The sequence below is a fragment of the Garra rufa genome, chromosome 25 (assembly GCF_049309525.1).
Source record: "Garra rufa chromosome 25, GarRuf1.0, whole genome shotgun sequence".
NCBI classification, from domain to species: Eukaryota; Metazoa; Chordata; class Actinopteri; order Cypriniformes; family Cyprinidae; genus Garra; species Garra rufa.
The window spans coordinates 34,563,266-34,590,557 of NC_133385.1; the positions used below are offsets into that span (position 1 = coordinate 34,563,266).

Genomic DNA, 27,292 nt, shown 5'->3' on the forward strand with positions numbered 1-27,292 from the left:
TGTTCCCTCAGCCTTATGATTCCTGAATCTTATGTTTCCACAACCCTAACTCTGCTAGAAGTGATGACAGTCAATCCATAAAATCAATATATGCTGTATATTTAGTAATTATATATTATTAGAACAAATAAACACTATTTTATATTTAACCTAATTAATAATGACTTGACTTGTTGACTTTACGTTGAATGTCAACCCGTCAGATAGGAAATCTTATGGTGTTGACAAATTTGGCAGTTCTAATAGATGTGCTAATAGAACCTGCTTCAGGAGTTTGGAATGATCTGAACATTTCAAATAATTTTCTCAGAAACTGGAAGAGGGTGTTGACATTGGTTTTGATGTAGTGAGAAGACAGTAAGTGTCATAGATTTACCATAATGATAAAATTGAATTGAAGAGGATAATTGTGTTAGATATGTTCTATTTTGAAACCCTCATAATATTTATGATTGAAAATATTAATTGCTGGACATGTTTTGTCCCATGTCTTAAGAATCAGTGATATTTCTCATGCCTGTAGGTAAATTATTTATTGAGTTTTCTCTAATTTTTGTGACGCATTTCAAAAAGAAGTTCACAGAGACAGAGACGGCAGAAAGCGCACCCTTTGTTTTCTTTTTTTTTACAATAGCACATAGTTTTGTTGTTATTGTTAGTGCACACAAATACAAGTAGACAACAGTTTCAAATGATCTACAACACTTATCTGTATGAATTTTATTTATTTATTTTGTGACTGTCGACCCCTCAGGGTTAAAGCTCTATTCACAAGACTGAGATCGAGGATGGGCCTGAGTACACCATCTGTTTTTGGAATAAGGAAATAGTGGCTGTAAAAGCCTGACTCAGTGAGAGCTGGCGGAATCGTATCTACGGCACCCCTCGCCAGCAGACACTCTACCTCAGAATGGGGAACAAGAATATCTTTGCCCTGGACCAAAGTTTAAATCACATATTTCAAGCGAGGAGGTCTGAGAGCCAATTTGAGAGTGAGTCATATTATGGTTTTCAGTACCCTACTTGATACACTTTCTGTATTCCTCTGCATTCACAACATCATCCTGTGATGCTAAATCTTTGAAATTAAGAAATTATCTAGTGAAAACAACTGTGTGACAACAAATATAAAAACACACAATCCTATGATTAAACAATAAAGAGCATACAACTAGTAAAATAATAGCAGTATGAAAAAGTAATAAACAACATGCATAAATTATGTGTGAAAAGCTACTGACACTTAAGTCATAGCACACCAAAAAGTTACACAGAAATTGCCTTTATTTCTATTAATTTAATGTATTAACAACACCACACACTACTAACTTACTAAGAAATGGCTGTCATTTATATGGTTTTACTTACACACACAGACAAAAAAATCAATTAGATGTATTTATCCAAACTCTCAAAAGCTTTCTGTTTTGTGTATTTTCGCCATTCATCTGGAATCTCACCCTGTCCCTCAAAAGTTTTATTGTAGTATTTTTCAAGCTCTTTCTGGAACCTGCACACAAACCACTTCCAGTAGGGCAGTTCAGAGAGGTCAGGGGTGATGGTCCACTTTGCATATTCTCCTCCTGCTCTTTTGTATTCTCTCCATGAGACTTTATCATCTGATTCAACGGGATAAAAATATAGATTGCTGTGTGCTACTGCTGATGTGCAGATATGAGTAGACAAGTTGGATGTATTGTTGTAATGAATGCCACTCAGTCCAATGCTACGATGGAAGGGAACACTGTGATCTCCATCATGGTTTTCTATGGTGTTGGTGCAGGTGGCTCTACAGAATGGACACTGAACCCAACAGCACTGAGAGAAGTGATTATTCAAAATCTCATATGGTCTGTCCTTATAGTCCAGATTTACAAGAAAATCCTTTGTGTTGAAGCTACTGCTGATGTCAGACATTACAGCAGCAAGTTCTTTCCTTATCATATCTTCTAGGAGTTTGAAATCATCAACATCATCATGTTTCACTCCACTGAGATCTTTTTCAGAGAAGATAATCACATCTAAAAGCTGCTGCATAAAATACTTCAACCACAGACCAACACCTCCACCGGTCACTTGTACATGTTCAGTAGATTCATGAGCTGCTTTCATGATTTTCTGCTGCAAGAGATTAATTTGCTTACACATGTTGGGCAAAACGCTGACATCGAATTTATCAGTAATGTACTGAATGACTTCATCTACGATAAAACTCTTGCAATGATCTCTGGGAGTATTAATGTAGTTTATGTATTTGTCAAAATCCTCCTCTTCAGCCAGTGTCCTCAGGATGTGTATCTCCAGGTTTGATCTGTTGCCATTCAGTGATTCACAGTTTGTTCGCAATTCATCCGTCACATCTTTGGCACACTTCTTGTAGACACTCTGCTCAATGGGCTCCTTAAGTTTCTGACAGATGATCTCACCAAAAATAGCAGCTGATGCAGCTCCATGACAGTATTTCTTGAAAATACTACAGTACTCATCTCTCCTCTTCTCCAGATAGAGAACAGGATCATTGCCTTTCCTGAACATTCTGTGTTGATCATTAATCATTTCTTTTGCTTGCTTAATCTCCTTAATTATTTCCTTAATCTCTGTCTGTTCCCAAAAGGAAGCAAACTCCTTCTTAAGAGTTTCTTCATCATTTGTTTTCTCTTTGAGTTTCAATGCAAGCTCTTTGCTCTTTTCACAGAGAATATTTTCATGGTGTGTCCTCTGTATATCAATCTTTTTCTTCAGACCACGCAGCTGAATAATCGTATTTAAATTTTTCATTGTTTCCATCACAATGTTTTCCTGCAGCTCTTTGATTTTGACTTCAGATGATGTTTTCCACTGAGACAGTAAAGCAGCATCTGTGTCTTTTTCAAAGAATTCTGACATTGACTTTTTTACTTCTTCACTTGTCTTTAACAGTTCCTTTTGAAGATCATTTTCCTCTACCTCATAAATTGCTTCATTTTCAATTTCATTGTATAGTTTGTTCTCAATATCCAGCATGGCACTACGAAGACTCCAGGACCATTTGCTGTATTTGGTCTCCAGTTTCCTGTATGCTGAAATCTCCACTGAATTTCTGAAGCTGAAAACAAATTGTTCGTTCAGTAGAGCCTCCCAGAGATCTTTAACTCGAATTTTTACGTCTTTCAGCATTATTACATCTGAATTTGAGACATGAGAAATAATACATTCCTTTAGCTCTTGAACATTTTCACAGTAGTACGGGTTTGGTGGTGCCATGGGTGGGCTGCCCTCCCAGAGTTGAGCAAAATACTTCACATCATTCTGAACATCAAATTTAATGACTTCACTAAAGCATTTAATATCACAGACTTCCACTTCAGCAGTGAGTTTTGTAATCTCATCCAGTGTTTCCTGCAGTCGTCTCCTACCCTCCTTATTTTTTTCTCCAGCAGTGACGTCTGAAATATTCTGATGCACAAACATGCAGCTGGGATTCAGCTTGACATTCTTCATCCTGATGAAGGCCTGAACAATAATCTGAAGAATTTCTTGCATCTCAGATGGATTTTCCCCAAAGATGTTGATTAACGTTAGATTTGCAAAACCAATAACAAATGTGGCTAATTCATTGTCATGATGTCTTGTTGATCTTCCAGCCAGTTCTAGAGCACGAAGACCCTCAGTGTCAACAACCAGAATATAGTCAAAGTTCATCTGTGCTTTCAATTCATCTGACACTTGGACCAGTTGCATGAAAGCTCCTCTGGTGCACCTGCCAGCACTGACGGCAAACTGGAGTCCAAACATGGCATTCAGCATGGTGGATTTCCCAGAGCTCTGAATCCCTAAAACTGACAGCACAAAGACTCTCTTGTCTCCCAGTTTCTGGATGAGTTCATCTAGAACAGCAGAGATCCAGATCAGAGGAACATGAGCAGCATCTCCATCCATCAGCTCCAGTGGGAAACCAGTGATCATAATTTCTGCTGCAAGACCCGGGAGAGAAGAGAAGTTCAGCTGCAGGTCTTTCTTGTTCTTCTTTACTGCTGAACATGATTCATAGATTTGACCAATCTCCCTCATGATGTGCTCCAAACCAAAGGTTACAGCTTGAAGTTTCTCAGATATGCACTCAAGCTCAGTTGTCAGTTGTTCATACTGATCATGATTTTTTCTCAGTTTCACAAATGTTGACCACTTTTCATCATATTTGTGATGAAGAACAGAAATATCTTTTGATGTATATTCATCCAGAAAGATTCCAAGCCATTTAAGAAAATACATCTTGTTTGCATTGTGTGAGTTTATGTGATTAATAAAGAGATTTATAAACTCACTGACCTCCGAATCATACTGCTCTTGACGGATTTTGTTCATTTTTGTGTGTTTTTTACTTAGTTTAGATTCGATGTTAACTGCTTGAGGTCGATGTAGTTCTTTGTTTTTCTGACACCACTGATGCCACAGTTTCCCCTGACAGGGCAGAAATGATTCTTTGATTTCTGTTAATTTTTTATTCTTCAGTAAACTCATCATCTGCTGTGCAGCTTCTCTTCCTTTCCTGCATTCATCATCAGCTTCCTCATCAACTCTGAGGTCTGAGCATTTGGACACATCTTCAAGTCGAAATATGAAAGATGGTCCAGAAGACGAGATACAAGTATTTATGGCTTTTCTGAGTTCTTCAGATACAGCTGACTGATTTTTGCCTTTCAAACCAATCTTATATTTTCCTATTCGTGTGTTAGTGAGAGGTGACATGTCCTCAGTAAAAAGACAAATGAGCGGTTTTCTGTTCCTGTACAGGTTTTGTATCATTGTTGTGCTTTTGTCATTCCTGTCAAGTTGTGATAGAAGAACAACATTGACTGTGGCCATTTCAGTGAGGATCTGCAGCTGTTTCTCATGTTCTTCTGCATCACCGTGAAGATTACAGAACGCAACGCATTCAGTGAATTTATCCGTGTTTTTCCCAGACGGGCAATACCAGGCAATCTCCACCACTCCATCCATCAGGACTCTGGATGTGCTGCTTCCTGGGCAGTTCCTGTGGAAGAATGTGTTGTGTTTCTCATTGATCAGGCTGTTCATCAGAAGAGACTTGGATGAAGACACAGAGCCAAACCTAAAGAAAGACACCATTGGGGTTTGTGCCTTGCAGATCGGCTGCATTTGACTGATGGATTCATTGTTCGTGTTTTTAACCTTCCAGCTCTTGTTGATTTGTCTAAATGTCCAGAGAGGAAAATCTATTTGTTTTGTAAATGGATCCGGAACAAGCAGAGGCAGAGCATACTGACATTGTGACAGTTTATTGACCATCAGCTGCTTTAGGAAACCATCAGCATAATGAAACACAGCCATCTGAACATCCATAGGGTGAACAGGGTGAAATATTTTGCTTCCATCAACATGCTCACTCATTTCCATGAAAATATCAGCATCGGACTTCTCTTCATAAGAATGACTGATGTTTGGTTGTGTGTGTTCATTGTTCTCACTTACATTAATGTATCTTGCTCTGTAGTTCATCATCAGTAGTTTTTGTAGGAACGTCTGAATCAGCTCCTCCTCAGCACAAGATTCACGGGACTGTAATGAATGTTCAGTTAACTGAAGAACATCTGCAGCTCTCAGTATATTCTTCTGTCCACCTTCAAAATAAAGTCTGTGAAGTAGATGCTGTATTTTTTCAGTATTTTCTTGTGGATATTGATCTGGATTGACTCCCGCTGTTTCAGTGTATCCATGTTTTCCCTGTTGAATAAATAAACAACACTAAATTTATTTTTACTTATGCAAGGATAAAAGAACATAACATCAAACACCATGCAATTAAACAATAAAACAAACTAATCTGGAGAGAAGCTCTCAAAGAAAGAGCTCCTGTCCCTTCTCCTTTCTTCCCCTTCCAGACTCAAGTCACTGGAAGTTCGTTAAGAATGTCTATATACACCACATATGGTGTATCTTGTGAATCTATTGTTTTTTTTACCATATTTAGGAATCATTTCAATTGTCTTGGCTCATTTCCACTGAGCACCAACGTACAGTACAATAGAGTATGATTCGGGACGGTACACGCTGATCCAGCTTTCGTTTCCACCACCAACAGTACCCTAACTTGATAGGTGTGGTGTATGCCAGAAAGTAGAGATCGATGTCATTCTCTTGCGAAAAAGAAAGTAAAGACCTGCACTCCTGCGGAAATTCCACATGCCCCAATGTAGCCGAGTGATTGATTTGATTGGTCAATGCGGACGCGGGTGGTAAAATCCTTGTGTCTGTGTGGGTTGCAGGAGAATAAAATTATTTTGCAGGAGTCCCACAAAGTTGAATTATCTCTGACGTGGTTCATGCAGGGAACGCAGACTATAAGCACACATGTGCAAAATGTCTGAAGCAAATGATACAGGTGGATCGCTTAGTGCTACAGATATTAGTTCATTTTGAAAGAAAAGAAAATGCTGTACAAAACTACAAAACCAAACAAAGAAACATCTGATATTTAGAAATAGTATGCAACAGCCATGGAAAGCACCTTATTTTTGCGACAAATGTAACAAAATACTTGCATACAGCGAATACAAGTCTGGAACTTCAGGTCTGAAGTGTCATGTGTGCAGTTTTGAAAAGCCAAACGTTCCTGTCATTTACATGTATGGCAAGTCAATCAAAGTGTAAAGTGCACTTAAAGATGAAACGACCGAAAAATGTGTTGACTTTATTTGTGCTGACCTTAGACTTTATGACACCATCTTTTTTGAAGCCCTTCAAAGACGCAACCAATGATATGGAGTCAGACAATGCAGCCTTAAGTGTGTCTTTAGTTCTGCCGTGGTCCATAAAACAAAGAAACCACTGCGAGGCAGCCATGACTGATTGCATTCTCACTGTAATTGCTTCAACTTGTGTGCAACGCCTGGATGAACTAATGTAGCTGAAAAGTTTGGCACCAAATGGAATTCACATGCTCTACAAAATAGCGACATTCCTCACTCCCAAACGGCATCAGTTAAAAACGATTGTTGATAATAAAAGACAAGCTGTTATTCATGCAGTTAAAGTAAAAAAAAAAAAATATTTATTAAGCTACATATTGAAAATTGGCCTATTGTTATTTATTGAGAAATAAGGATAGTTTATGTTCAATGTTTGGATGTTACCAAAAGCAAAAAAACAAACAAACAAACAAAAAAAAAACGCTAAGGCAAATGAAAATTTTGTAGCTTCGTAAAATTATGGTTGAACCACTAATGGCAGATGGACTATTTTGACAACATCTTTCATAATTTTCTGGGCCTTGACAGTGTTATTTACTTGGCAGTCAATGGGACAGCCACAAAGCTCACAGTTTTTATCCAAAATCTCTTTAATTGTGTTCCAAAGACGAACAAAGCTTTTACAGGTTTGGAATGACATGGGGGAAGGGGATTAATGACAAAATTTTCATGGGGTGGAGTAGTATTAGGCCCTATAAATGCTTTTCTGATGGCCATGTGTGAATTTTTTTTTTCCATTGCAAAATTTTTATTAGCCTATTTCTGACTGTATTTCTGTGTTCTGAAAAGCTCCTTGCTTATGTCCATGTTCATCATTCCATTGATTAAAACTTCGAATAAAACAAAACATATTTGTTTATTTTCCATTTCTTTTTTAGTTACATTCAAAAAGGAAGCAAGTGAAACAAATAACAGAGCAGCAAGAAGAAGCAGTGACCTGCTTTTGCGGGCATCAATGTCCTGCAGTCTCACTCCACCCTTTAGGTACCGAACCACTGTACTAGGTACTCCAATGAAAGGGTCCTAGAAAAGTAGTACAGTACCGTTCGCTATTTTGGTACCATTCACAACTTCTGACAATGGAAATGGAAATAATTGTGCACCACACTGTACTGAAACAAACCATTAATGTACAACTGGTAGAATGGTCTGAACCGTTCTCACTTATATTATGAAAAAGACTGAAAACTTAGAATTCTTCTGTTTTTGCTGCTGAGGGGTATGTCCCCCTCAGGGTATCTCGCACATTGGGCTACACTATTGGATTCCATTGTTGGGCAATACTTATTTACTCTCAGATATAAAGGAACCCTTGTTCTCAGTAAAATCACACATTTTGTAATGATAAAAATGTACACACATGTGTATGGATGGCAATCACTAAATTTAAATACTCAAGACTATTTCAGTGTTGATGTGTTAATTGTATTCACCCTCTAGTGTGGAATTCATATTCTTCAGGTGTGTTTAGTAAGTCTAAATATTTGAGTCATGTTTTAAATCAATCAATCTTTGACAAGTCAAACATCAAGTATATGATACATTTAGTTTGGTTATGGTTTGGTTATGTTTATTTATCATTTAACTTGCCCATTGATTTGCCCTGCATTAAGCTATTTGATATTGTGATTATGGAGCTGATATCATTTGACTTACTAGCTGGTTTTGTCTGCTGTATCTAAGCAGTTAAACCTGATTTGGTATTATGAAAAATAACGGTGAACACTGAGAATACTGTATTATGTTTTAAATTACTTAACTTAACAACAACATATTCAAATAAGGTGGTAAGGTTAGGAAATCTATTTGACATATGTCATCAATAACCCATCTATCATTATTTGCGGTCCTCCATGTCTACCTGGCATAGATACCCTGGCTAGTCTCCTCAGAGATGACAACAATACCCATCCCATGATTTAAACCTCGCCACTGATATATCCCTATTTATGCAGCCAATACTTGCTATGCACAGTTTAGACACTCACCATGTGTTTTTCTCTAGGCTCTGTTGCTGTGCTGTCCTCCATTATGTCTTTGTTGATTGTGGTTTCATCTTCTTTAAGAAAGCAGAGAAAAAAAGTAGTGTTTTTAAGAACTTAGTATTTGTAAACATTTGATTTGAGTAAAAGTTGTGGTTGTGGGTTGGTCTGCATTTTTCAGATTATATAGTAAGCCTACTAAAATCAATGTGCTTCAATACATCTTGGGTCTAAACTGACCTACTTTTTAGATAAAATAATTAGATTAAAAACATTTCAAAATTTTCAGGTTTGAACTCTTGACAATTCAGAAAGTTGTATGTTTGGCTCCCAACATCCCAATGTGCCTAATATCAAATGACATATTGGATGTGTAAGTTATAGACTGTACCATGGTACTGCCGTTGTGACTTTACACTAAAGGGCGGGGGAGGGGATTCCCGTTTACTTTTAAAACTGCAGCCTGACGGGAGGGGATTCCCGTTTACTTTTAAAACTGCAGCCTGATTTGTTCACATTTGTGTAGCTGTGTGAACAAATATTATTTTTAATTCGCCAAAAGGGGTGAAGGCGACTGCTATATAAGTTGGGTCTGAGCACCATTTAGTCAGAATATTTCTCCTTCAGTGCAAAGATCATCTTGTCGCTGGAAGAAGCCAGAAGCCATAAAGAAAAAGCTTAAAGCCTGCTGCTTGCTGTAGAAAAAGCCCCGGCAGTGGAAGATTGCCTCCAACAAGTGCTTCCCCTCGGGCCATCCGGTAAATATAAAGTAAATTTCCTTAAAATTTCAGAGTGACATTGTTTTAAGTGTTGCGCAGCAAGTATGGCTCATGCAGGGAAAGCCGGATGAACGGACAGGGTGTGCATTGTTTGCATGGGCTTACACTCACCAGGAAAGAGTGCTCTCACTGTGCAGATAGTCTTTTTTCATAAAGGCAGTCTTCCCCAGTCTGCTCTGCTGTTTCTTCCCTCACAGAAGCCGAGGAGGAAGAAACAGCAGGGCAACGGGTCTCAACCATTGGGCTTGAGTGAACTCATGCTGGCACAGGTCCTGCATGCTTCACTCTCCACAAAATACCTTGACTTACCTGTGTATTTAACAAGCGAGCAGCTTGATCTTCTTCAGTGGGTCTGAGGAGGAAATTATGACTCCAAGTCACTGACAGCTTCATATACTCAAGAGTGGGCGAGTTCCAGTAAAGACCCCAACTCCTTCCCTCTGAAGCAGCAAACACTGCTCAGCATGGACAGTGACTTGCACTTATGAAACAGCTAGCTCAAGATGCTGACTTTGAAGCAGATCCTCAAACAAATATTCCTCGGGGACTGTTTTTTTTTTATTGGTGGATCATCCAGATAGTCCCTCAGACTCAGTCTTATCAATATACAGTCCTACCATTGGGACTGCCTCTGTCCCCGCACACTTTTTTTTACGAAGTGCATGGATGCAACTCTTTCCCCTGCTTCACAGGCCCGGTGGAATATGTCCTCCAATATTGGCTCAAAGCCCATATTTTCATCTCAGGGTAACCCCTTGGACCTTGTGGCCCCTTGGAAAACCTCTCACCCCTAAGCGTCCCATTGGAACTGACCTACAGCTGGAGCAGATGCTTCAACTCGGGTTGGGAAGCATTATGTGAGGGCAGACCGACGTTCGGCTCCTGGTCAAACCTCAAGCAACCCTTGCCCCAAAGCTTTCCCTCCGTCCTTGAAAGGCACCTTCTGCAAGTTGCTGGAAAAGGGGGCGCACCCCTTTCATGCTCAAAGTATATGTGACAGCCATCACAGCAAATTATGCTAGCATGGCTAGCCAGTAAGTCAGTCAAAATAACCTTGTCATTAAGTTCCTTGGGGGAGTTCAGAGATTGAATCCAACTCATCCTCATACCTCGTACTCAAGGCCCTACAGACCCTCCCTTCGAGCCGCTCCATTCGGCTGACTTACGGCCCTTGTCACTTAAGACCACCCTCGTTTTTGTTTTGCATGCAGGTCACCCACTTGCTTGACTGACGTTATTGTCAGTCAGTGCTTCATGTTTTGAGTCTGGGCCTAATGACTGTAGAGTCGTCCTCAAACTGAGACACGGCTAAACACAGACACATTTCTAAAGTGCTCTCTACGCCATTCAGACTACATGCCATTACTTTCCTGGCTCTTCCTAATTCATAGGATGAGCAGGGTCCTAATACATTCTGCCTGGTTTGGGCTCTTACTGTAAATTGAGCATTCACCACTCAGAGCAGCTCTTTGTATGCTTCAGAGGCTATAGTCCTGGCTTATGCCTCAGTGCTTACAGTGTCCTATAGGAGTGAGGGCCCACTCCACCAGAGGATTGTCCTCCTTCTGGACTTGGTCCAGCAGGATTTCTATTGGTGATATCTGTGCGGCTGCCAGTTGGTCGTCGCCATACACTTTCTACAGATTTTATAACTTGGATGTCTCTGCCCTCCAGGCACGGATTTTGTCCACTTAATTTACATAATCCTCTCTGTCAGATTCTGATGAAATAGCGCTCAGAGCCGACTTATATAGAAGACAAGTAATAGTAAACAAGAGTTTCCTCTCCATAAGCAACCTTGATGCAATGCTTATTATTTTTTTAAAGGAGACCTATTATGCCTATTGTGCATGTATCTTTAAATGCAAATGAGCTGCTGCTCCCCGCACTCTTTTGCAAATTAGGGTTGTGCTTTTACAGGTTGTACATCAGATACTCTGCCAAAAACAGCTGTTTGGTTGTGATTATTATATCTATTGTCCTGAAGTTATGTATTTTAAAGCCATATTAGTTTAAACTTCTGATATAGGGTTTTCTGAGCTCACATCTGAAGCATGTGCACAGAAAACAAGTTCTCTTTCATGTCTTATTGCACTTAAACTATCAAATACACGCAAGATTATGTTAAAAACACAGTTAAAAAAAAACAGTGGGTTAGGGTTAGGGTTATGTCTATGAAGGTAAACAGCTCGAAAGAAAATTGGATGTTTATATTAGATCTGTGTGGCAGCAGCATAAAACACAGTAAATAAATCAATAAATAAATCCACTGCTCCCTTTTTTCCTGTGAGGCTGGTACTCTAAATAGTGTTCTGTGCTCATCTGTGACGCCAAAGACAGAACAGTTAGCGTGCTTTGCTGAAACTTTTTACATGCCATTAAAACTGGTACACCGTTGTTGCTTGCAAAAACAAAATTACGGTGCCATGTTTGGAACCAAGCAGATTAAGGAGCGGTAATATTATAATAAGGTCCCATCACAGGAGGAGTGAAACCTGAGCAGCTCCTTTTTTTTTTTACATGATTGCACTCTGAAGTATGCTCTCAGAAATCTACTAAGTTTCATAGCTTTTGTACTGAAAGTGTACTTGTACTTGTGTGATATTTCTTGATATTATTGTTTAAATAGTGTTTAAAGCTTTTCCACTGATCATATTTGTATGATGCAGAGTTTAAATTAATCACACATGAAATCTATAATTAAGGGGTGCCCAAACTCAGTCTTGGAGGTGTCCTGCAAAGCTTAGTTCCAACTTGCCTCAACACACCTGCTGGGAAGTTTCTAGTATGCCTAAAAGCTTGATTAGCTGGTACAGGTGTGTCTAATTGGCAATGGAGCTAAACTCTGCAGGACAGTGGCCCTCCAGGACCAAGTTTGGGCACCGCTGCTATAATTTGTTAATGTGATACTCCAAATCTGGTGAACTGTAAATTGACACTTATTTAGTCTTTTGTGATAAATTAAGCGTAGGTTCCTGTCCAAATGATAAGTGATTAAATACAAAAGTATTAAATATCAGCCAAAAATCTATGCAAAATCTGTCAAGAGTTGCATAAACGTCAATTTCTTTTTAAAATGACAAGAGTGACGTAAATGTAGTAAAACAGACAGGGAATCTTGTTAGATCACTTTCTAGACTAGTTTATGTATGGGATGAAAGGCCAAGTGTACAGGTTTATTTGACTCTAATTTTATGGTTACTGAATATCAGTCAAAAACAACATTAAATATCAGGAAATCAACATGTTCTTACCAGTGTTTTTAAACGCACTGTCTTTCAGGCCTTCTCTCTGTCTTAACACAGTTTTGTACAGCTCTCCAGTGTAGCACTGCTGTTTATTCTCATTAAATAGTCGTGCAATCTTCTTCATCAGTTTTTTAATCTCTGATCGGTTGTTCATCATCTTGCTGCAGATGTGATATCTTCGGCCACATTTCTCCAGCAGCTCCTGAACAGGGGTTTTCTCCAGATCACCTTTTATAGTGTCACATTCTTCTTTTCTTTCATAGGTGCAGAGAATCATTACAAACTGAAGAATGTTTTCACCAAATGCTCTCTGTAGCCATTCCAGACCCATTTTATCAGCATCTGTTAACTGATCTAGTCGTACAACAAAGATGAAGGCACTGATTTCATTTTCATTCACTAGTTGGCTAATGTAATCCACATGTTTAAGTTCATCTTCATGTAGGCCAGTCATGTTGATCACAGAGACTTGATATTTTGATATCTTTGTCTGTATAGGAACAAATCTGGATAGTTCTACATTTTCTTGCAGTAGAATGTTTTCTTGTCCGAACTGGATTGCCGAAATGTTTCCAGTTAATATAATGGTTAGATTGGGAATTGGTATATCTAGAATAAACAACAAAGAACTGCAGTTAAACACCTCAACATAAGAACAGGACTTATTCAGCAATGTGAAAAATCTGATATAGTTCTTTTTCTTTTTCTTACCTAAGCTGCTCACTGATGAATCAGAGTCATTTTGGGAGTTACTCCCTACTTCTCCAGGTGGTTCATTATCCTAAAGAAAGATTAATTAATTTGAGAGGACATTTAAAGGCGTGCTATTGTGCTTTTTCACTTTTTGAATTTTAACCAGTGTGTGTTGTGTATGTTTGTGCATAAAAAACATAGACAAAGTTACAAATCTCAAAGTCCACTCCAAAGGGAGATATTTCGTTTTTACGACGAACAGATCCTTTGGACAACAGCATTTGTTTTCTGGATGCCATAATGTCACAACACGGTCCATTAGAATATCATTCAAATAAACCCCATCTATGGAAATTCAAATCTTTGGCAGGTGGGGAGGGACGAGGTGGGGGATTCACCTAACTTTAGCCATGAAGCATGGACAGCCGCATCTGGGATGCTTCAGCAAGCTGCAGGGGGACTGATGTAAATGCAAGCATTGACTAAAGTGTCTGCAAACTGCTTCGGTAGCCGTGCTGGAGCCGCGCCGTTGACTTGACTATAGAGGGTCAAAACACATGCAGAGCCGCGGCTGATGTAAACACAAGCATTGACTAGTTGACTAGATCAGTTGTCACGCTGTAGATGTGTGCAGTGTGTGGTGAGAGATTTATTTATTATACAGTGTAGATTGCTTCACTAGCCTTATGCTGGAGCTGGTTTCAGGCATGTAAATAATTCAATAAATTGGCACAATAATGATAATATCATGTATCGGCGATCTCGCAGGCTGACGATAGGACTAACACTACTGTAGCCTATTATTTACTCATCCTCCATGCATCCTAGGTGTATATGATTTCCTTCTTTCAGACAAATGCAATCTGAGTTCAACCTGGCACTTCAAAAGTGCAATCCTGGCACTCCCAAACTTTAGAATGACTAATGGTGCGTTCACACCGCACACTTTGTCTGCGTCAGGCAACGCTCCCAACGCATCTAGTTTGACGGATGTACGTTGAAGCTCGCAACGCTTGGTTCTTGGTGCGTTCACACCGCACACGTCAGGCAACGCATCTAGTTTGCACACTTCCCCTGAATAAACAATGGCAAACTAGTAGGGAGTGGACATTTTTAAATCTTCTCATGACCATGTTTCGCTAGCTAACAAAATGGGAAATAATTACGTTGAGAAAAGATTTGATAACTTAGCCGACATCCCGATCTCTTCAGCGATCTTCATCCAAGCAAGTTCCTTTACATTCCTGTCTTTATACAACAACGAGGACGGATCTTACAATCCTCTGCGATTGCAGACGGCTACAATGAGCAATATATATATGTAATATAATTAAATTGAAAATAATTTTTTCTCTGCTCCCGCTTCATTCAAGATACGTGTGGTGACGTCGCTACAGTGAGACGCTCTGATTGGTTGACGCACTGCGTCAAGTGCGTTAAGTCCGTCAAAAGTTCAACTAGCTGAACTTCTGCGTTGCTTGTGTTGGCTGCGTTGACGCTTGAAACGCAGGTAACGCTTGAAAAGTTGACGGATCCAACGGACACAACGCAACGCAGAGCCTCTGACGGACCTCTGACGGACTCAACCATTGACTTTACATGTAATCTTGCCGCAACAGACGCATGACGGTTGGGGCGGTGTGAACGCAGCATTAGACCAGAGGTTCTCAACTCTGGCCCTCTAGGTCTACTTTCCTGCAGAGTTTACCTCCAACCTTGATCAAACTCACCTGCCTGTAACTTTCTAGTAATGATGAAGAGCTTGATTAGCTTGTTCAGGTGTGTTTGATTAGGGTTGGAGCTAAACTCTGCAGGAAAATGGACCTCGAGGGCCAGAGTTGAGAACTCCTGACATAGACTGAATGGCATAGACAAGTGTTTCTCTCCATCAGTACAAAACAAGTCGATTCATAATAAAAAGTGCCTCACATGGCTCCGGGGGTCAGTAAAAGCCTCCTTTAGCAATCCGGTGTGTTTTTCTAAGAAAAATATCCATATTTAAAATGTAAGAATCACTTTAATCTAGCTTGCGCAGTTGTACACGGAACTTGCTGCTTTGGAAAAGGGCATGTCAGGACTGAAATGCAGTGTAAGCTAACTAATCGAGCCATTTGTGAAGGGAGAAAGCTATTGTAATAATGTTAATTATTGAGAGCATTATTAATGAGAGCATGTTCTAGTGCACCCCCAAAAGAAAATAAAGACTTTGTAAATGTCATAATAGGACCCCTTTAATACCTCTTGTACCTTTATACAGTTTAGTGCAGAGTTTTTACCTCTAGATTTGATGTGTGTTGAGTTGGTTGGATGTCATCTTTGCTGTTATGTCTTTCTATAGCAGGAAAACAGTCTGTCGAAGTGTCCTGGACATCATCTAGATTTAAATCTGTCATTATATCGCTCGGGACTAGATTAAAAAAAGGAAAAGAAATTAAAAAAATCAAGACTTGCACCACACATCATGCTGATAGTATTGGAGGACTTACATCTGCGGAAAATTCAGCCTCCTTTCTGTTCTTTCACTGGAGATAATTCACCTGAAATGTTACAAAATTGCTTGCTCCATTACAAACCTGAAATGTTCTTCATAGACGTAATCATTTTTTTATTTAGGGATGGTTTAAAATCACTAACTTGAACTATACATGAAAAATGTTATGTGTCTAGGAAGGTTGACACTTTGCATATTAATGCATATAAATATGTATCATCTCAGTAAGTAAGAAAATAAAACTTGGTGAGGTAAGAAGGTTCACTCTGACAAACAGTTGTGAATAAATAAATGTGTGTATGATAAAAAGTATTACTAACATATTCTATTTAATATTTAGAGTAAACAGTAAAGTGACAAGTGCAGCGTATTTTATTACCCCACAAAACTTTTGCCCTACTTTGTTCTTACTTCCTTAATGAACTTTGAACTGTACATCTGAGCTGTTTATGTCATGTTTTAATATATTTTAGAGACATTTTAAAATGTTATGCTTACCAGTTAACATTAAATTAAAAGATGTGCACTTATGCGTTTTCATACAAAATATTGAATTTAATATTTAATAACTTATATTTAATAATTAATTGTACTTATCCTGAGTTTTAGATTTAATTTTTTTTTTTTATAACTCAAGACTTTTTGAAAGAATTGTCGTTTCGTAACGACATTTGCCTAAAGTGATTTTTAAATTGACAACTTTGTTGGCTGTTTTCAGTTCTATTTTTACACATAAACTGCATCTCAAAAAGACTATGGTCTCTTATTACATATTCTCATGTTCTGTTAAACTGAGGAAAATGTTTGTTGCTTATTTCATTACACAAATTTTTAGTTAACCAAACAAATTTTAACAAAACATTTTAAAATCTGAGGCATAAAGTTTAAACAAATACCAAATGTATGTTTATTTCATAGAGGAAAAACAGTTGTCTACAGATAACACAGATGAGTTTTTAAATATTAAATTAAATGTATATATTCATGTATTTTTGCTCATTATTTCCAATTTCATATTAGAAATCACAAAAAAGCTCATAAGAAATATGATACAACCTGCATGATTTCTCCCATCGCTTAGTCTAAGAAAAGAAAACAACATCTGTGTCCTGAAGTCCTATCAGATAATCGGAGAAGTTCACTTGAAAATTTTTCCAGTGATCAATGTTTAACTAGGGGTTAAAGTTCTACATAATAGAATTATAAGGTGCGGTTGTTAACCCTTAATCCATTCCTCACTGAAGCTAAATTTAAGTTTAAAATTAATACAGACCTATTCTTTCTTGCTTATTTCTTTGTGTAGGTCAAAAATTTAGTATACATATCCTAAAAATGCCTATTTCTGTCATTCATGAATAAAATTAAGAATGCAGTTGAATTGACTTAGGGGAATTAAGTTGTTAAAATGTACTTAAGTTGAAAAAACTTGAAAAAAATTACTTCAATTGGTAACACCTAAAAAAATTAAGTTAATTGAACTGTTCAGTAATGCAGTTGAATTAAGTTAGTCTAATGTAAATATTAGGATTGAATGAACTAAAATTATGTAAGTGTTATTGACCTAGTAAAATTAAGTTAATAAAATATAATAAATTAAGTTGAAAGAACTTCAAATTTGTAGGTTTTACCAATTGAAGAATTTTTTTTAAGTTGATCCAACTGTTCACTTTTTACAAGGCTATAATTCTGTGAATATTTAGAATCACTGAATATTACAGTCTGGAAAGGAAATATGATCATTTAGAGACTGCTTCCAATAAAAATATTCACTGTTTAAATATGCATATTAAAATACACCCCCTAAAAATTAAGCGCCGGCAATGCATTGCTTTATGTTATTGGTGCAATTCAACATGTTTTACAAAGACAACAGTTTTATGGGTGTATAAAACATTAGCCCCCGGTTTCACAAACAAGGCTTAAACCTAATCCTAGACTAAAATGTAAATCCGAGCTGTTTCAACTAAAATAAACTTGTAGGCTACTGACTGATCTAAAAATATATCAGTGCCTTTGTTTTGTCTCAAGATGCACACCAGTAATATTTTTTTTCTAAGCACGTTTATAAAAAATTACTTAAATGTCCTAATTGAACTATGGGCTAATCCTGGCTTAGTCTAAGCCCTGTCTGTGAAACCGGGCCTAGGTGTGCATCTGAAAGCTAAGGCAGCTGACCTGACTTGTATCATTGCCCTACTTCTCAGGCATAAATATTTAATGCTAATTTCTTGCTATTTCTCGCTGTAATTGCACAGAAAAGACTACATTCACCACTACATCTCCTTTTTTGTTTCAGTCTTATCAACCAAACTTTTATGTTTTCAGATGTCTATAAACAACCACAATAATATTTCCTGGTATTTATAAGAGTTGTGTGCACACAAATACATTTGTAGGATATTTTACGGGTCCCCAAACAGCTTTCATTGCATTTAATAAAGGAATGTAGAGTCTCAATCCACCAAAATCAAAGAGAAAAAATTGTGATTTCATCATCAGTGAAGCTGCACACTATATGGATTCATGTATATAATTAATTTATAAGTTAAACCCATGAAAAATAGCCCACTCAGACTGTACCAAAGCCTACAGAAATGTTTAATGTATAAATGCACTGCTTCTGGCCGAAAGGGCCTTTTCTGATTGTTTGGAGTGATTTTGCATGTGGATTTAGTCTTTTCTATTCAAATCTGTTGAGGGCTTTTAAAAGACTTTTATTAATTACTGAAAATGTCACACAAATTCTCAGAGGTACAATGCTGAAATATTTTGAGGTTTAAATCATCATCTTAAAGATCAAGAGTGTTGTTTGTTCATCACCTGACATTTTGAGAGAATAGTTTAAGTACGATGACAGTGAATGCATTGACTCAAACCTAATAGACGTGGACTGGAAGTTTAATATTTAATATCATTCATTATATTATATATGACATTCATTCGTCAAAATACACACGTAACGTTACATTTTGATTTGTATTTAAATCATATCTAACGTAACAGCTGCGCCTGCTTTAAAGATTGGGCAAATGCCAACAACGATAAAAAAGTGCATTTAATAGACTGAGCAAATATGTAATATTTATACGCAAACTTAGTTAAACTTAAAGCACCAAATCATTGTTTTAAACAAGATATGTGTGATTTATATTTGCTTCACGTGAATCTCTGTTCGGCTGATTGCGTCGCTGATGTTTACGTAATGTTACGTGTCACGTCAAAGTCGCTAGCTTTTCTTGATAGCCAGAGAGGTAAGAATATTTTCTTCGTATTTTATGCAAAAATGAGCATATATTTTGCACCACACGGACGTTATTAACTTTATTAATTAACGCATTTAACGATTAACGACTTTCATGTCGTTAATTAACACCACAGCAGGCGAAAACAACGTTTTTAGTTGCTTGTAACACCAACTGCTCAAATGGATTAGCCTAAACTCACAAACTGGTTTAATACAACTAATATAAAGCATGGCGTAATTTCTATTTTACGATTTTATATTGATTTAAAAGTCTCACCTGTTCTGTAAGGTTAGCATCTTTCTGCGAATGTGTTGTTGTTTTGGTCAGAGGTGCTCCTGCAGTTATATATATGGATACTTTTTTTTTTATTATTATTTATTAAAAACTTGGATGTTTTACTGGTTTTGACGTTTTTACTCCGGTAGGTGGCAACAGATGACCGTTTTGTGACAGTCCATTGTTCGTTCAACCGATTCGTTCAAACCAACGAACGAGTCATTGAATCAGACCTACAACAGTTTTGTTCAGAAACGACGAATCATTGAAGAGATTCACGGACGGATTCACGTCCTCCTTGGTGTTTCGGCGGTTCTGCTGTCTTTGTTTGGAAAGCAGACGGGGTAACTGGCAATATTGTGTATACAATGTAAGTTAATCGATGTTAGCTTGTTTATTTGTTATTAACTGTTGTATAAAAACAATCTTGATGTCTCCTTGTTGCTCCATTACTTTCTTATAAACGATACAAGTTGTCTTTGTTGCTAGTTCGTAATGTCATTTGTAATGGAGGCTTTGGATATTTTTAAATAGCAATGGCAAATCATGTGGGAGTTTGATTTGATTTTAACTCTTGACTTTTTTTTTTAAGACTCTTAAATACTCCTAATTTGCCGTCGTTCAGCAAATTATCCCGTCCTAAACTCACGCCATTGGTTGAACCTGTATTTGACAACAAACAAGCTGTGAGTGCTTCATTTGGACTGCTTTGGTGATTTGATGATATGTTTTAACACATAATACAAATTTGACTCGCATTATAAAACTAAAGCAAAAAAATCCTTCACCCCTAACGTTAGATGCATTGCTCTTGCAAGTGTAATTTCTTGTAGGATTATTGTATAATTGTCTAATTTTTGAACTGTGTAATGTGTTTTTCATATATGACCCAGTTTAAGTCACTCAGAGCATCCTAATATAAAATACACTTTTGATTAGAATCACGCATGCTATTTTATAGCACTGTACATTTGCCGTCATGTTGATGTCTTGTAACTAATATGTGACCTTGGACCACAAAACCAGTCATAAGGTTAAATTTTTAAAAACTGAAATATATACATAAGCTCAATAAATAAGCTTTCTATTGATGTATGGTTTGTTAGGATAGGACAATATTTGGCCGAGATGCATCTATTTGAAAATCTGTAATCTGAGGGTGCAAAAAAATCAAAATACTGAGAAAATCACCTTTGAAGTTTTCCAAATTAAGTTCTTAATGCATATTACTAATCAAAAATTACATTTGGATAGGTTTACAGTAGGAATTTTACAAAAAAATCTTCATGGAACATGATCTTTACTTAATTTCCTAATGATTTTTGGCATAAAAGAAAAAACAATAATTTTGACCCATACAATGTATTTTTGGCTATTGCTACAAATATACCCCAGCGACTTAAGACTGTTTTTGTGGTCCAGGGTCACATATTATATGAGCTTTTTAATGCGTTTTATCTAATTCTTATTCATTCTTTTGCAGGCTTTGCTGTGAAAATTGAAGATGTTAGAAATACAAATAATCAAGGTAGAGCACTACATGACAGCTGTTTCTATCACATACAGTCAAGCCCGAAATTATTCATACCCCTGGCTAATTCTGACTTAAAGTTACTTTTATGCAACCAGCATTTTTATTATAAACGACACAGACGTCTCCCAGAGGATAATAAGATGATGTACAAGAGGCATCATTGTGGAAAAAATTACTTATCTTTTATTTACATTTGAACAACAAGTGGCATGTCCAAAAATATTCCCTTCTCAATAATCAATAGAAAAGCCTTTATCGGCTATTACAGGCTTTTGTGTGTCTTATCTGGAGAAGTGGTGTCCTCCTTGGTCTGCGTCCGTGGAACCCAGCGGTGTTCAGTGTCTGTTGGACTGTCTGCCTTGAGATGTTGCCACCAGCAGAGCCCAGATTCATCAGGATGGCCTTGGTGGTGATCCTTGGATTCTTGTTTTACCTCTCTCACTATCCTCCTGGTCAGCACAGGTCTCACTTTTGGCTTCAGACCACGTCCTCTGAGATTTTTCACAGTGCGGAACGTCTTGTATTTTTTAATAATACTTTGCACTGTAGCCACTGGATCTTCAAAACATTTAGATATGGTCTTATAGCCCTTTCCTGACTCGTGAGCAGCCGCGGGTCCTCAATGAGCTCCTTTGTCTTAGCCATGACTGTCCACAAACCAACAGCAGACAGCTTCTGTTTTTCACCTGTTGAGTTGATTAAAACAGCTGTTCCCAATGAATCAGGGTAATTAGGATGCTTTAGAACAGCTGGGACTATTTGGAATGGTATAGAACTTTGGATTTTCCCATAGACTGTGACAGTTTGCAAAGGGTAATAATTTTGGACATGCCACTTTTTCTTCAAATGTAATTAAAAGCTGAGAATTTTTTTTTTTTTTCCCACAATGGTGGCTCTTGTACATCGTCTTATCTTTTGGTGGAAGCCTGTGTCATTTCCGGTAAAAAAAAAAAATAATAACTTGCTGGTTGAATAAAAGCAACTTTAAGTCAGAATTTGCCAGGGGTATGAATAATTTCGGGCTTGACTGTATGCGTTTAGTTTAATATTTTAGGTTAAATTTGTTATTAGTTTCAAAGTTTATTTTAAAGTGATTTTTTTTTTTTTTTTTTTTTTTTTTTTTTTTTTTTTCATTTTATTATCATTATTATATATTTTTTTTTTTTTTTTTTTTTTTTTTGAACAATTTATTTATTAAGATTTCGTACAACACTTCAAGGTCAATGCAATCAATTAACATCCCACATTACCCCCCTAACCCCCCTCCCTCCCCTTCCCCTGGACAAGAGTGGGGAAAAACAAAAACAAGAAATCATAGCAATACACCATACCCCAGTACACCAGTAATAATCAGAAAAATAAATCAAAAAAAAAAAAAAAAAAAATTAAAATAAAGGAAACAACAAAAAGAAAAATATATATATTAAATATTATTAAAAACAAGATGCACAGAGATAGATTGATACAGAAGATAGAGACAACAAACGGCCTGGGGAAAGTTGCATCAGCCCTGCCCTGGGAACCACCCAGGACTCCTGCAGGCCACTGCAGTACAGTTTTCAATTTTGACCATGGACACTGCTTACAGGGGCAGCTCTATTATGTAAAAAGGTCAGAAATCCTCCCCAGCATTTATCAAAGACTGATGGTTTTTTCCTGAGATTAAACATGATCTTTTCTGGTGGCAGGTACGACGAGAGCTCTTTAAGCCACAAAGAAACACCAGGGGGCTCCTCGCTTTTCCAGTTGATAGCTATACATTTGTTAGCTGCAATTAGGGCTAGTCTGACGAAGCGAGTCTTGTCTTTCGTGTTATTTGGTAAGACCGACAGGTCTCCTAATATCGTCAGCCGTGGATTGGCTGGGATTTCCACCCCCAAAATTCCTGTAATAATGTCCAAAATAGATCCCCAGTACTGCTCCAGACACCCACACGTCCAAAACATGTGAAGAAGGGACCCTGTTTCGGTCTTACACCTAGGGCAGTATTCAGAGTATTTACTACTTATCTTATGAAGACGATGAGGTGTCATGTAAACCCTATGTATAAGATTAAACTGTAAGAGTCTGTGTCGACTGTTATAGGAGAATAATTGAGAGCTACTGCAAATCTCCTTCCATTCGAAGTCATTAAAAGCATAATTAATGTCCGCTTCCCACTTAGCTTTTGCAGTAAGAGCTTTATTTTCTGCCAGGCTCATTAGTCTGTTATAAGCATAGGATAGGAAGCCTTTAGAGTTATGCTTGTCTCGCATCATACAGTCTACCTCAAAATCCTCCAAGGGGATAAGTTTCCCACCCTGCTGCACCCTAATAAAGTCCCTAACTTGTAGGTATTTAAAGAAATGTGCAAAGGGGAGCCCAAAAGAATGTCTTAGTTGTTCAAAGGATTTCAAATTATTGTCCTCATATAGATGTCCAAAAGTACATATGCCTCTGTTATACCAGTCTCTAGTAATGCCATCTTTTAATATCCCAGGTAAAACCGGCTTAAAATGGAATGGGGTAGATCTGTACAATGTGCGGACACTATGGAACTTTGTTCTAATTTCCTCCCAGATTTTAGATGTAAGTTTTATTATTGGATTTTGAGTTACATTTTTCTGCTTGTAATAACGGTAAATAAATGGGATGCTAGACAACGCTTCCGCCGTATGGGACTGTTCAATCTGTTTCCAAGCTGGAGGGTGTTCCAAGTTTTGGATCCAGATCCAAATAGCTCTGGATTGGGCAGCCAGATAATATAACTGAAAATCAGGCAAGTTTAATCCTCCCTGCTCAGTGGGACGGCAAAGGGTTTTGAGCTTGATTCTGGGAGTTTTACCGTTCCATAAGAATCTAGATATCAGTCTGTCCAGATTTTTAAAAAACGCTTTCGGAATTGGAGTTGGCAGTGCTTGAAACAAGTAAAGGAACTTGGGTAGGATATTCATTTTAATACAATTTATCCTTCCAATTAGGGATATTGGAAGAGATTTCCATCTATCCAGATCTGCCTCAACTTTTTTAAATAGCGGTTCATAATTTAAAGAGTAAATCTGATGTGGCTGGTTGGGTATTTGCAGACCAAGATAACATAGTTTACAGGGGTCCCAATAAAAGGGAATGTCTTTCCTTGATAGTCCTTGAGCAGCTGGGTTAAGAGGCATCATGACACTTTTCTGCTTATTTATCTTATACCCAGAGACGCAGCTATATTCCTCTAACAGGGCGCAGAGGGCAGGGAGCGAAATTATTATTTTTTTTAAGTGTTTAAATGGTTTTTATTCATCTTTATTTCAGTTTCATTTATTGTAGTACTTTAAGTTAAAGATAATGAGAAATTCTGCCTTGGGCAACTAGCAAGTATATTTTATTTTAAGTAATTTTTTAAAATAAAATAAATTGTTATTTTAAAATGTAAAAATATTTTTTTAATGCTTTTAGTTTTAATAACCCTGATAGTAAGTCTCTTGTTGAGATGTAAAATATGTATCACTGTTAATTGTTCACAAAAAAAGGATGATATTTTCAAAACTTTTTACAAGAGATTCATTTATATATATGTATTTGCACTAGTTGCACTGAAGTGGCTTTTTTTTTTTTTCAAGATAAAAAGATAGTTTGTCAGTAGTGCAGCATGGTATTGTTTTATCTCTAATAGTTTAATTGTTTATTAAATTTGGGGTCATTGGCAACACCCCCCAAAAAATTGGACTCTAAAAATATCAAATTTTACTCATAACTCATTTCTGTTAATATCAACTCTAAATATTTTTTTTAAAGATTATTCATTACATGGATTCTGAGCAAATGTTCAGCACATAAGCAGTGCCCAATCGCCACTTTCAAAATGTCATAATGTCACCAAAGATAACATTGAGCATTATTGCTGTTTTTGCCTTCATAGACATGTTGAAAAAGAAAGCTATATACCTTTTTTTGATGTATACAGTACATCAGCAGTGCCCAACACTGTTCCTGGAGATCTACCTTCCTGCAGAGTTCAGTTCCAACCCTGATCAAACACACCTGTCTGTAATTATCAAGTGTTTCCTTAGATCCTAAGTAGTTGGTTCAGGTGTGTTTGATCAGGGTTGGAGCTGAGCAGGAAGGTAGGACTCCAGGAACAAGGTTGAGCACCCCTGCAGTATATGGTAATAAAAACACAAAAAGCAGACATACAGCTTTTATAGCAAATATTTAATAAGAATTTAGTCTACTCAAGTGACCAGTTCGTAAGATGTAAGTAACACACTCTCTGTTTTGTGTCAGATTGAAGATCCGGGATGTCTGTGGGCTCGAGTTCTGAAAGGGCCAGGTGTTCAACCAGACAATCCAGAGGAATACGAGAGCCTGAAAGTGAAAATGAACCTCTTCTACCATGAGGTCGACCTGGATGTTCAAAAACTAAAGCCTGCTGAACTAAAGGAGGGGCTGGTAAGTAATTTCAGAACATGGATATACAGTTGAAGTCAAAAGTATTAGGGCTGGGCGGTATACCTTTTCATACCGAATACCGGTGTTTTTTTTTTTTTTTATGATATTAATTTTTCAAATACCCCAATACCGGTGAGTGTGTGCGTACAAAGCGCTGGGAACACGTATGTTTACGCAAACAGAAACCGCAGCTTGCACGTGCTTGTCTGAAGCAACACATCTGAGGTGTGGACGTATTTCAGTATATCTGAGAAAGACCCAGGGTTAGCGATTTGCAAAACTTGTAATGCCGAAATTTCAAGAGGGGGTGTGTCTGCAGTGATGACTAGAGCAGAGATCGGCGCATTGCGCGCAGACAGATGTAGCTTTCAGTGAGAGAAAAACAATGGCTTTACGTTGGTGTTACGTCGCAATATTTTAAAGAGATGTCTTTTCTATATACTGTATTTTTATTAATATTTATGTTTTAAAGCCAATGGATATCACACAAGCAACGTGATCAATATGTTAAAGTGAAAGTAAAAACTGACTTTCAGCATCTGATGTGCATTCTTTCAAACAATGAGAGACGATTATACTCCATATGCTGATATTAATTTAGTCCCTTAATATTTTTCTTGTGCCCCGAACATGGGGGGGGGGGGGGGAATAAAAAAGAAACGTATTTTGTGTAAGGTTTGTTTTTGAAAGTCTTAAATAAAGCTCTTAATTTTCATTGATGACTGCAGTGTTATTAGGGGGTTATGAAAGTCATAATTATGATTTCAGGTGGTCTAAAATGTGGGGACTGAAAGACAAGAATTGCGATGAAACTTCAAAAGGCTATCCATTGAATAAATATGAGCGCTGCACGTTTCAAAATCATTTGTTGCGCTACTTTGTATACTACCATTCTGACAGCGCCTCCTGCTGGAAGAGAAACGCGTAGACTTGTAAATGTGAACTTGTGAAGAATGCACAATAAAGTGTTGTGTATTTTGACTGCAAATCATGAATTCTGATTTCTTCACCTCATTACAATGATGAGTGCCACTGTCACTTCTTTGTGAACAACAGCATTTTGTGAGACCATTCAAGGTTAATACTAGTCCGGTCAATGTAAGCCAATATACTGCAGTAATTAGTCTCTAATTTATTAGGAAATGTGGTTAACACCTAGTCATGCATGAAAAAAAAAAATACCGTCATATACCGTGATACCGTATGATTTTGAAAAATACCGTGATATAAATTTTTGGTCATACCGCCCAGCTCTAAAAAGTATACATACACCGCGCAGAATCTGCAAAATGTTAATTATTTGACCTAGATAAAAGGGATCATACAAAATGCATGTTATTTTTTTGTGTGTGTATTTGATCCATCTTTTCACACTGAGGACAACTGAGGGACTCATATGCAACTATTTAAAGGAGAAGTCCGGTGTGATTTTGACCTAAAGTGTATTGAATCATGATACCGAGTGTGAACGTACCTTGCATATCTCATCTCGGTTTGTGTCCTGCTGTCCGAAATCTGGGGTCAGTTAGCCGATGCTCACAACAGGTTGTCAATGAAAGTCAACAGGGCATCGGAATAGCCATGTAAATAAATCACTGTTTTACGCCATTTACGAGGCACAAAGTAGCTCCACACTTCATTGGTAGACTTCCAAGGGCCCTGACATTTAAAACGAGACATTGAGAACTCAGAAAAAGCACCGGTAGTTTATTTACAAGTAGATTTATACTAGGGGTGGGCATAGATTAATTTTTTAAATCTAGATTAATCTAGATTAAATCTTGGAATTAATCTAGATTAATCTAGATTAAAATGGCTAATTTGAATTCTGCTGAAGGCATTCAGAATATGTGTGCTACCCAAATAATGACTAAAA

At 37.4% G+C, this 27,292-nt stretch overlaps 2 protein-coding genes across 2 annotated transcripts in view; one reads left to right on the forward strand and one right to left on the reverse strand.

Moving 5' to 3' along the window:
• Positions 1–1,389: 1,389 nt before the first annotated feature.
• On the reverse strand, positions 1,390–23,030 carry LOC141301478 (interferon-induced very large GTPase 1-like). The gene is made up of 5 exons (XM_073831680.1): positions 22,584–23,030; positions 13,470–13,539; positions 12,765–13,367; positions 9,820–9,965; positions 1,390–5,724 (listed from the first exon to the last, which is right to left on the reverse strand). The coding sequence occupies exons 1-5, from the start codon at positions 23,028–23,030 to the stop codon at positions 1,390–1,392; spliced, it is 5,601 nt and encodes a 1,866-aa protein (XP_073687781.1).
• A 424-nt stretch (positions 23,031–23,454) lies between these two features.
• Positions 23,455–27,292, forward strand: part of tdrd12 (tudor domain containing 12) — a 38,471-nt gene continuing 34,633 nt past the window's right edge. The window contains exons 1-2 of the mRNA XM_073831681.1: positions 23,455–23,565; positions 25,252–25,416. Of these exons, the coding sequence (XP_073687782.1) occupies positions 23,455–23,565; positions 25,252–25,416 (276 nt within the window). The remainder of the gene's footprint in view (positions 23,566–25,251; positions 25,417–27,292) is intronic.

Excerpts from the sequence above, each read along its gene's own strand:
- LOC141301478 (XM_073831680.1), bottom strand. The coding sequence starts at position 23,030 with ATGACACCTCATCGTCTTCATAAGATAAGTAGTAAATACTCTGAATAC. Across the intron at positions 13,368-13,469 it reads TTCATCAGTGAGCAGCTTAG|ATATACCAATTCCCAATCTA; the intron begins GTAAGAAAAAGA and ends TGTTTATTCTAG. Across the intron at positions 5,725-9,819 it reads CTCGCTTGTTAAATACACAG|GGAAAACATGGATACACTGA; the intron begins GTAAGTCAAGGT and ends TTTATTCAACAG.